The 11741-nt window shown below is 50.6% G+C and overlaps 1 protein-coding gene across 1 annotated transcript; it reads left to right on the forward strand.

Moving 5' to 3' along the window:
• The first annotated feature begins 76 nt into the window (after positions 1-76).
• Positions 77-5149, forward strand: SOX21 (SRY-box transcription factor 21). Its single transcript, XM_035116213.3, has one exon. It carries the CDS (start codon positions 1341-1343, stop codon positions 2196-2198), a length of 858 nt encoding a protein of 285 aa, XP_034972104.1. The 5' UTR covers positions 77-1340; the 3' UTR covers positions 2199-5149.
• The last annotated feature ends 6592 nt before the right edge of the window (positions 5150-11741 follow it).

An 11741-nucleotide genomic window follows, 5' to 3' on the forward strand; every position in this document is an offset into this window, starting at 1 on the left:
GAGGGGGGCCGCCCATTCACTCGCCTGACACCCCGCCTCCTCCTCCTCCTCCCCCGCCTCATGCCCTCAGATACACACTCTGCCCATGCACCATATAGGCGAGTCTAATGCCTTCGCCAGCACACAGGGAGCAGAGCCTGCGTCTTGGAGGCAGCAAGAGGGGGCAGCTGGCACCCAGCGCTAGGGCTAGATACGGATATAAATACAGATACGGAGAAGACGCTTCTAATCTAAGGGCTTTGCGCCTGGATCGTCCATCGTCAACACCGGCCGCGTTTTAAGCTTTTGTTTTGTTTTGTTTTCCCTCTCCTCCCTCCTCCCTCAGCCGCCTTCCGGCCCCCACAGGCTCGCTCTAAACTTCAGCGGAGCGGGGCGGGCGGGAGGAGCGAGCGGGCAGAGGTGGAGCCGACGGGAACTTGCGGCAAGTTTGCTGCGAAAGCGGCGCGGCGGGAGAAAGGAGCCGCTCCGGAGAGCGCTTGGCCGCCGCAAGAAGCGCGATCCCTGGCCGGCCGCGTTGACGGCGCCCGTCGTCTTCCTACTGCGCCCTTGACGGCTGCGAGGAGCTGGTCGTGGCGAGCAGAGGAGGGGTGCTAGCAGCTGAGCAGCCCGGAGGGGAAAATCCAGCCCGGGATCCCGAGGGGAGGGTCGTCAACCTGTTCCAGGAAGAGACCGGCGAGCGAGGATGACGGCCGGAGAGGAAGCGCCTCACTCCCCGTCAACATAGAAGGAAAGTTGACGGAGAGAGACCGGCAGGCACAGGACAGCCTGGCTGAGGGTCTCTGCGGGAAGCGGACAGCTCCCGTTCCCCTCTCTCTCTCTGGCAAAGCAAATCGACTTTAGATTGGTGCATTGGACTTCAAAGAATAACACTCGTAACTAAGTTTTTTGGCCTGCTCGCACCGTCGGGTTTAAACTTTTCTCGGCGGCTAGTCATGCCGCCGGTGGCGACAGTCCGGGGCTCCTTTGCTGTCCTCCAGTTGGCTGTCAAATGCCCCCATTCCCGCCAAGAGTAAACGCCAGTCGGACTTGGGTGTTGCAGGGAGCGCTTTGCACCTACTCGAGCTAAGGAGTGGGCCATTGGAGGGCGGGGGGCGTCGGGGAACAGGACCCGAGGAGCAGGAGGAGAACCGACGGCGCACCTATCCACCGCCAGTTATAGGCCGTGGCAGGGAGACTGCGGCGGGATTTTGCCGGAGCACGTTTCGGGGTTCGGAGAGAGGGGGCAGACTCCCCCGAATTTGGGCGTCCGGAGCGCAGAAGCCACCATTGATTTCCTGCGGGTGGCTCGCAGCGACGGGCTGGGCGCTACCGCCGCCGCTGCCGCCGCTGCCGCCGCGGGCATGGCCAAACCGGTGGACCACGTCAAGCGGCCCATGAACGCCTTCATGGTGTGGTCGCGGGCGCAGCGACGCAAGATGGCTCAGGAGAACCCCAAGATGCACAACTCGGAGATCTCCAAGCGCCTGGGCGCCGAATGGAAGCTGCTGAGCGAGGCGGAGAAGCGGCCCTTCATCGACGAGGCCAAGCGCCTGCGGGCCATGCACATGAAGGAGCACCCCGATTACAAATACCGGCCGCGGCGAAAGCCCAAGACGCTGCTCAAGAAGGACAAGTTCGCTTTCCCCGTCGTGCCCTATGGCTTGTCCGACGCCGCCGAGCATCACGCGCACCATCTCGGCCACCACCACCCGGCCCTCAAGGCGGGCACTCTCCACGGCCACGAAGCCCTGCTGGCCAACCCGGAGAAGGCCGCCGCGGCCGCCGCAGCTGCGGCCGCACGCGTCTTCTTCCCCCCGACGGCGGCCGCGGCTGCGGCGGCTGCTGCAGCGGCCGCTGCCGGCAGCCCTTACTCTCTGCTCGACCTGGGCTCGAAGATGGCAGCGGAAATCTCCTCGTCGGCGTCTGGAGGCTCGGGCGGAGGAGGTGCGGCGTCGGGGCTGTCCTACGCCTCATCGCTGGCTTACCCGACGGCTGGCGGCGCTTTCCACGCGGCGGCGGCTGCTGCTGCTGCGGCGGCGGCCAGCGGCGGCCACACTCACTCGCACCCGTCCCCGGGTAACCCGGGCTACATGATCCCCTGCAACTGCAGCGCCTGGCCCAGCCCGGGGCTCCAGCCCCCTCTGGCCTACATCCTCCTGCCGGGCATGGGCAAGCCCCAGCTGGACCCCTACCCCGCGGCCTATGCGGCGGCACTATGACATCCTGCCCCCCACGTTGGACCCCTGTATAGAGGAAGCCCGTGGGGCACCTGGGGGCTGGACTCCGACCCCGGACTCTAGCCGACGGAACCCTCTTCTTCCCAGCCTGCTGCTGCTGTTGCTACCGCCGCCGCGGTACCCTCCGGCCATCTGCTCTACGGGGCCACCGACTGGGGTGTCTGGACGAGAACATTTCGCCTCTCCATCCGTCTTGTCGCCTCCCTCGCCGCCGTCCATTTCTTCAACCAGTTGCCTTCCCTTCCTTCCCCACTCCAGAATCTGCTCGCCCTGCTAATCTCCTCGGGTTTCCTCGACGGATTTGTTGGAGGGTGATGGGTGGAGAGAGAGGAGAGAGGTCGGGCGCCTCCTTGCCGGGCATCCCGGTGGAGACGCTTCGGGTAGTCCGTTGCCTTTTCTCCTCGACGTCTCATGGGATTGCCCTTTTCTTTTCTCTCTCCTTAACCTTTCCTCCCCACAAATCCTACATTCTTTCTTTCTTTCTTTCTTTCTCTCTTTCTTTCTCTCTCTCTCTCTCTTTCTCCACACCCCCGCTAAATCCAGCCCTGTCCATAGTAGGTCCAGAAAAACGGGCCCAAAGCCATCAGCCTTGACTCCATGCTGAACCAAGTGGACGAGGCATGCACAGCTAACCACCCCGCGAAATAATCAGAGTTTGATACCTCGCTTTATGAGGAGGAGATCGGGTCACTAAAAGGAGAATCAGTATGCACTATCGCTGTTGATTCCCTCCTAGCTCCCCTCCCTTCGCCCTTTCCCCTTTTAATGTATACAGCAAAGTTCCCCATGACAACTTTTGTAATTCTGGAGAAGGGACCTGTAAATGTCTACATGAGCGTGGGAACTTTAGGTTAGGTGTAAGACTGCTTCGCTGTATTATCTGAGTCACTTTTTTTAAAAAATGAGATATATATATATATGTTGGCTGTGATCCTAAGCACACAGTACCGTGGTAATGGGTCTCGTTGCAATCAATGGGGCTTGTTTCCAAGCAAAACTGTGCAGGAGCTCGAGTGCCATAAATAGACAGCGCCAACCACAGCAAAACAACACCGAGGCGAATTGCAAGAGACTGCGAAATCCCTTTTCGGGGGGGGTGGGTTCGGAGTTCAAACTAAAAATAAAAATCAGACTTCTTGTCTGAGAGATAATTCTATACTTTCTGTGATGTTGGCGTATCCCAAACTGCTGTGTGTCGAGCGAAGACGTTTGAAATCCCCTCCCTTTCGGACACCTTCTCACGGCAATACCTGGAGTGCTTCCGTGCGATTTGGCCCTCCTGGGGAGGTGGGGGAAGGGAGAAAATATTCTTATTATTCTTTTAAATAAAAGCATACAGGATTCAGTTGCAGGAAATGATTTTGGAGGGCGGGGGAAGTCATTCTGAGCAATCTCTTCCATCATGACCATTTTCGTTTACTTTTGTAATGTGTATATTTGGATTAATGTTTGTGAATCAAGTTGGCTAACCTGTATTTAGTTTCCTTTCCTTTTGTTTTTCGCTTTCTGTAATATAAGGTTTTTGGAGGGGGGGTAAGTTTTTAAGTATTGGTTTTAACATTTGACGTGTATAAATGAGTTTGCTGGTGTGTTCTAATTTAAAATTAGACGTCTAAGCTATATCTGTACATTTAGAATCCGACTTATCACTCTGTTCATTTTGGAACAATGAGTTTAAATAAAAGCCTGAAGCAGGGGAAAGAGAAAATACTCTATTTCTTGTTGAGTTACTTACAAGATTTTAATCTCAATTGCCCTTACCTGCCTAGGCCAGGTGAAGTGTAAGGTATCCTCCAAAGACTTTCTTTGTTTCGCTTTTGAATAGATTGACTAGGAAATCTAAATCAGACCATTGTAAGGTAGAACTAAACCCTGATTTATCACATTTGAAATCGTGAATAGGAAAGTAGGGTTCCCCCCCTTTTTTTAAAAAATCCAAGTAGCTCTATTATGTGGGGGATGGGTGGGTGAAGAAAAAGAAACAGCATTCATTTGTTGGTTGGATAAGATACACAGGGAACCCTGAACCGGTTTCCGTGTAGTGTTTTCAGTGTAGAAAGTTGTTTGCCTGCTCTGTCTTCCCACTACAAAGCGTTTCTCTGCTTCAAATCTCTGCAATTTGCTAAAACTATCCTTGGGATATTTCTTATATTGCACACCTTGAGGTCATCACCTGGCGCTAAGGACATGCCGTCCGGGCCTGTTTGTTTTCAGTCTGAAGCAAATAATTAAAAGCAGAGCAAATGGGGAGCCACCCCGGTTAAATAAGCTCTTTTAAGGACCATTGATTTCAGTGGCCAACGTTTGCATGCAGCCCTGCTAAAAATCAGCGGGCACTTTAACGCTGCACCCCTAAAAACAAAAAACAAAAAAAACCTTTAAAATTTTATCCAGGTAAGCACATATCAGATCGGTGTGCCCAAGCTGCAGTTCTTGGCAACCTGGACTTGGAAGTGTTTCTCGCTCCGGTTACTTTCGAGAATCCATCCTCAGGGCTGGCGTGGCAACTTGGTTTTCATTGAGCTGGTTTCTTAATTTGTCGAGGAGAGAAAGGAGGATGGAGAAAAGCTCATTGTGCAAGCCTAAAAGGGAGGGGGGGCTACTACTTCACCCGACGGAAGGGGAATCGACTAGAAATAAAGCCCCCTTCAATCAATTTCAGCTTCCAAATGTGTTTTATTAGCCTGGAGGAGTTAGCTCCCTGTTCCAAGGCTGGGCCCAACATTTGCTTAGAAAGGGATTTCTCCTTACAACTCCCCTCCTCGCTGGATGAAATTTAGTTTTCTTGTGCAACATCCCCTCCTCGCTGGACGAAATTTCCAGCGCCATTCTTGGCACGGTTGCTTGGAGGCAAGTCCCGTGGAAAAAGCAAGCGGTCTCTTGCTCCCAAGCAAATGTGCACCGGCGTGCACACGTGCGTGCGATTGCTTCCTAAGCGCGTCTTTTACTTGGAAAGAGCTTCAGTGGGACAATCTCAACCGAGTATGCAGAGGACTGGAGCCTTAATTTTCGAAATAAAATGTGTGTTCATTTTGCGGGGTGTTGTTGGTCGGTGGGATTCTGCCTGGAAGATGGGAAACACGTCGGAGCAAGGATGTCTTTCCTGGCCTGGCACTGCTCATTAAAGCGATCTTCCTTTGTCGCCACTCCAGCTGTCCCCCCCCCCAAATATCCTAAGTGAATTCATATGGTTAGGAGCGATTATGCAAAACTAACTCGGACTGTCCAGGGGTAATTAGCCCTGACACGGTTAATTAAATCCCTTTCAGGGCTCGCCATCCTCCACCCCCTCCTTTTGTGGCAGCCCATCATTGCTTCACATGGAACTTCCTGCTGCTCTCTAGAAATCCCAGCCCTAAATCTTCCCTGACCCCCCTCTCTGTTCTGTGGACTCTCCTTGGTCTCGAGCACCCGGGAGGCACCGCTGGCTTCTTCTTAGGCGCCACAGGGCCTTATTTGTTAATTCCTAAGGCCCGTCGAGGGGGTGTTCACCAACCGAGAACTTTAAAGGGTGGCTCCCCCTCCTCTCCAACCCAGAAACCCCTTTGCAATGCACGTCCGCCTTGGACAAGAACGCAGAACAAGGGGGCAGAAATTGCTCCAGATTAATCAACCTGCTCCAAGATTAATCAATCTTGTCCACTTTTACTGAGATGTAAATCGATTGGCAGGACTGACCGAAGCCCTAAAGGATCCACCATCCTCTAGTAATAGTAATAATGCACGTTGTGATCTTGTGATATGCCACCGTGCTAAACTTTCGACCAACTTTGCCACCTGAAGCGTCTTAGAAAGGAATAAACAGAAGGGTGAATCGTTTGTTTTCCCCGATAAACGGGATTGTACGTGGAAATAATAAGTCCCACCAACAAGCTCATTAGTAAGGCAGCCTTACTACTAAGTAAATGGTTTTAGTTTTAAATTCCGACGATTTCTTCGCATTCCGCTGGGACAGGGACCTGGCAGTCAACCGTTTTTGCCCAAGGATCGGTGGCTTTTGCAAGATCAGAATTTCCCCTTGCAAAGTTCAAACGTGCAAAAGAGGAAGCGAACTGGCCCAGGGCTGGCGCAGACAGAGATCAAGCTCTGGTCCTGTTCTTCACCCAAGGGCGGGGGTGATCCCAACCACCACCGCCTAGCAATTAATTTGCAACGACGTTGTCCACGGTCTACAAGTATTTGAATAAATACTTGAAGCAACCATCTCTTAATTGCAGTCTAGGTTAAACAGAGACCGATGAACGTATGGAATGGGTGTGCGTGTGTTTTTATAAAATGGGCAACTTGTTTCCTAATGGCCCCGTCCCTTTCCTTACTCCCATACCTCCCGCCCCACGCCGTGGAAGGGAACCCAGATTTCTCCCTTGCAGGTCACTTCCGAAGGAGGCCGAAGATTCCTGGAAAGAATGTAGAGGAGGCGAAGATTCCACCAGAGAACGGCAAGAGCGCCAACATTCCACCAGAGAACACCGGAGAGCTCAAGATTCCACCAGCGTACCTTCGACGACAGGAGAGACGGAGCGGCGGCGCGACCGTCGGGGAGGACAACACTTCAGACCTGGAGATCTGGAGCCCCCCAGATGGGACGGAGGAGGCAACGGCCTCTTGGAGGGGGACCCGGGACGGCGCGCAGCACTTTTGCCCGGAATTAAGACGACACCGCCAGTCCCTCGAGCACCAATTGCTCCCCCCCCCGGGCCACTCACTGCTTTAGAAAGTTTCCTAATCTTCCCCTCGCCCCTATCCGCCCCCCACCCTCCCCTTCCCTTTCTCTCCTCCCTCCCGGTATCCCTCAAAGGTCACCACTTCCCTTTTCAAAGACTGATATTATTAATTCGCGGACAATTTCCCTCTCCTCCGCAAGATCCTTTTCCTCTTTCCTCCCTCTTATTTCCCCCACCCACCCTCCTCTCTCACACACACAAGGGAAATGGGGGCAGGGAGAGAAAGGACCAAATCGAGAAACGCTCTCTCTCTCCCCCCCTTTCTCCTCTTTTTTTTGTTCTGCAGTGGGAGCGTTTAGACTGTCGAGGGGTTTTTTTGTGCCAGAACAAAACCAGGGGTTGGGAGGTTCTGTGAGGGTGTTGTTTGTTGAAGTGGAGCTAAGAGAAAGCGGCGGCTTTCTCCTCTTTGTGAAGAAACCAATCAGTGGTATTTGGAAAACTGTTAGCATTGTGCATTTCTTCTGTGCCCATTGTGAAGCAGTTCTTTTCACAAGGCTTCTTCTTCTTCTTTTCTTTTCTTTCTTTTTCTTCTTCTCGGGCTTTTCTTCTTCTTCTCTCTCTCTCTTTTTTTAGCCGATCCAGCTGGCCAGACTGAATAGCGGTGCAATTGTGTACACGCTTTGTCCCTCCGGCCCTTCAAGTAGCCCCCTTTGAATAGACTAAGTTGACACTGCATGACAGAGAAACAACATAATAAAAAATACATGAGCCCCTGAATGGGAACAGGCGCATAAATAAATAAAATGGGTGACCAAAACTGGATAAACTGAATGACAAAACGGTGAAAGGGGAACAAAAAGATATTTAACACGCTAGATTAGCATTAGAATGCCATCGACAAGACTGAACAATTGATGAATAGGGTTACCGGCGAAGAAAGAAAGAAACTAAATGCCCTTTGAATAGATTTTTTTTTTTTGCGTGTGTGTGTTTGTGTGTGTCGAGGGCACTGAATAGAATATGCTTCTTGCAAGACTGAATGAGAAAAGGTAAAAATGAAGCTATGCAAATTGGGGGAGAAGATGGGCGTGCGTGTGTATACGCGGTTATACATTTGGTATGCACACGCATATAAGTACATATGCATGTGCGCGCGTATATGTTTGAGAGATGCGCATCTACGCATGCATACGCATATCCATGCACGCGCACACACTGCACTGGCAGATGCTTACAGCAAGCCGAATTGCTGAATATAGATAGCCATATGCGGGGCATAATGCAAACATACATGCTAGCTGGGGATATGTACATATTTATGTGCATATTTATATATCACACGCACTTTATTTTTAATTGAATGGGTTTTTCCAATTTTGTGTGTGTGTGTGTGAGAGAGAGAGAGGACCTTGTAATTTAGGACTTATAAGGTATCGCAGCAATATCCGCGCTTCTTTGCATAGTCTCGGGACGGGAATCAAATAACTGGATTGATCGTATCCATTTCCCGAGGCCTAACTCCTTGACGAAGGAGCGGATCTCCACGTACCCATCACTAATCTTTCCCAGACAGGTTAAGTTCCCGCGAACTGACCTCAAATCCCGCCAGGTCCTGAAATTCAGCGAGCGAACCCTGGAGGTTGCTGCTGCTGCCTGCGCGCAAATCACATCTTAGCTCTCTTGTTATTTATTTCGTTTCTCCGAAGTGTCGCGTTTGTGGGAAGGATGGTCTTCCGGGCATGCCGCCGCTTGGGAATGTGAAGTGGTGAGGGGAAAGTTACAGGAACTTTTTTCGGGAGATGTAGCTACGGAGAATTAGGGCACAACCCCCAAAAGTTTGCAAAGAGTTTTTGCAGTCTTTTTGTGGGGTGCTGAGGAACAAATCAGCCTATGATCCCGGCTAGCTCCCGGCTAGAAACTGCAGACACACATATTGGAGCGGGAAAGCCTTTCCGTCGCCTTCTTTGGTCCATAGAAATGACCAGAAAACGTCCTTCGGGCATCGTTCCTTGCTTGGCTCTCTTTGTGGTCTGAGCAATATACGGCTGACCCGCGTCAGGATGATGCATGTGGAGGGCGTGCTTTCTCGTGTTTGCTGGAAGGGGGTCGGGAACTGGATCTTAGGGCCTTTTCGCTCCCTCCCATGCTGTGATACCTCCCAGTTCTGCTCCCTCCTGAGGAACCAGATACTGTTTGTTTCTTGTTTTGTTTTTAAAAGCAGTTTCCTTCTTTATAGGGCCGGTAAAGCTGAAGTTTACCTAAATGTTTCTCGACATGTCTCTTTGAGAGCCTGCTGTTCACACCCGCTTTCTGACGTTTTGAAAACTCGCCTGGTTTCCAGCATATAAGAGCGCACCTTTTCTAATGCGAACAGGTGCCTGATGCGCGGCTAGCGTGCAGCGAGCGGGAATGACCCGTTTTAAACGGGCGTGAGTCTGTTTCGATTTTGCACCGCTGTTGCAGGCGGGAGCCGCTCCTGCCTTGAACCTGGACGTAAGGAAGCCTCCTCCAAGTATATGCCGCGTTTCTCTGGGGGAGGAGACCCCTCTCTTTGTGGCCTCTAAAAAGGGGGGCGGGGGAGGAAAGTGAAGTATAAACCTAGTCCGATTAAGTCGCACTGAATCACAAATAAACCGAAGTGGAATCGGATTGCAACAGGCATCCATTCCCCAGCCCACCCCCAATAAGTTAATTCGGTGAAAGACGATCTCAAGTCGGAGTACGTTTTCTGCACTTAAATCCACCCCCTGGCTGTATGCTTTAAAACCTTCGTTAAGTATAATGTCATATCATAGACGCACACACGTGGAATTCCATAGGGATTCCTTTTTATTTTTCTTCTCATATGCACATTTCGTCCTTTGAAAGAACACCCCCCCCCATTCATTGAAACTTTCGCATCTACAGACCCAGGGAATTTGCCGGTTCCCTCTGAATACTATTCCCTTCCTCTATCACGCGCGCGCGCACCGAAAGTGACACTTGTTTGAGAAAATTGACGTCGAGGGTGGCACGTACAAACACAGTCGCCCCGCTTTCCCCTCTTGGAGTTTCCTCCTTGCGCCTGGCTCTTTCTTTCTTTCTTTCCATTTGGAAGAGAGGAGAGCCCTGGGTTGTCAGGGAGCCTTTGAAGAATCCTTAACAACAGCCTGAGTTAGCTGTGGGCAGAGCAATGTACATAATTTCTTTCCTCCGCCCCCCCTCCCCGGAAGCCCGGAGGATGCAAGTTGACTTTCGCTGGTTTCAGAAAGAAAAACTGTGCTTCCTGATCTCGATTTGCTTTCCTTCCAACCGCACCCCCTCTCCAGCTCACCTCGCCAGTCCTGAGACTTCTTAGGTGAGTGAAAGGAATGAAGCAGTCATTGTAAACACCTCGTTGCTTTTTCTGAATGTGCTTATTATCATATTAGCAGAGGAGTAAGAGACACATGGCGCATTACTCATCCAGCGCCTCTAGGCAAAGAATTCTCCTATTGAGATCAACCAGTATAACCAGATTTCTTATGGGAAATTACAGAAGGCAGCTTTAAACGCTTCTCCCGGAAAGAGATTGCCAGTCCCCTTTCTCTCTCTCTCTCTCCCCACCATCAGCTACAAGCAAAAAAAAGTAATTAGCTATTTACAGCTCAAGACTTGGAATTCAGCAAAGAGAAGAAGTGGGAGAGAGATGGAAATCACTTGGAGCACTCCAGAGGAGAGGGGCGAGGAGTGGCGGGCAGTGATTGGGATCCTGGCCACACTGAATTGAGAACAAGTTCTGTAGAACTCAGTGGAACTTGCTCTGGTGTAAAGGATCATGCTGTGCATATTGCTATGGATGGCATAACATACAGGATTTTTTTTAAAAAAAATATTGCCATGTCAGGAAAGTGATAGGAATAATGCTGGCCTTTTGAAAAGGTATGATCAAAGGAGCAGGAGGAGATCTCTGTCCTCTTAGCACCTCCCAAATTCCTAAATTCCTTCATGGATCCCCCCCCCCCCCGGTGTGGGCACCAGAGATTCTTACATGTGTAGATCATAGATTACGTCCTGGTTCACACATGCATGCATATTACCTGATTACTCTACAGTTGATTACTGTATAATTTGGGCTGGGTCACACCCACGTTATTTGTCATTTGATGAATGTGAAATTTACAATCTGTCAGTGTGTAATTGGGCCACCACAGATATAATGGTACAGATAGCACCTCACACAACCTCAAATGCAAAAGCCGACTTTCCAAAGGAGTCAGGTCACATGTTTAGCTGCCGGTCATGCATGAGGCAGTCCTTGATGCTGACTGCATCAAAAACACTGGTGTTCCTGCCTTGTTTTATAGGCAATGGGAGACTACATCAAAGTTTTCCATCTCTGTATCTGTAATGGCCCATTCACACATGCAAGTTATCATGATGCTAAGTGACTGGCAGGTATCGTACTGTATATCAAGGAGCCCTGTAAACTGTGTGCATATTGTTTCCCATAAAAATGAATGCCAATTGGTTCTGCAAATGTTGGGAAGCTGCAATGGGTTCTGGCCGCTCAGTTGCACAGAGGTTTCTTACATGCTATACAGCCTCCATGCCATAATCATAAACTTATTGCAATATCTCCATGTAGGAGTTCGGTACCATCAGCTTTCCACATACTGCATTGCCATCTCTTTCTCTCCTTTTAATACTTATCATGAAGGGAGAAGCGTCTCAAAACAATTATAGTACAGTACATCATTATGGTGTCTATATAGTAGAAAAATCATTACAGTAATCCTCCAGAGGAGACCAAACTTAAGATGCACACACACACACACTATACAATTAAAGCACATTCAAAGCACATTTCCCCCTCAAAAATTATGGGAGCTACAATTCCCAG

The sequence above is a fragment of the Zootoca vivipara genome, chromosome 4 (genome assembly GCF_965207765.1).
Source record: "Zootoca vivipara chromosome 4, rZooViv2.hap1.1, whole genome shotgun sequence".
Classification (NCBI taxonomy): domain Eukaryota; kingdom Metazoa; phylum Chordata; class Lepidosauria; order Squamata; family Lacertidae; genus Zootoca; species Zootoca vivipara.

Coding starts and splice junctions, on each gene's coding strand:
- SOX21 (XM_035116213.3), top strand. CDS start 1,341: ATGGCCAAACCGGTGGACCACGTCAAGCGGCCCATGAACGCCTTCATG.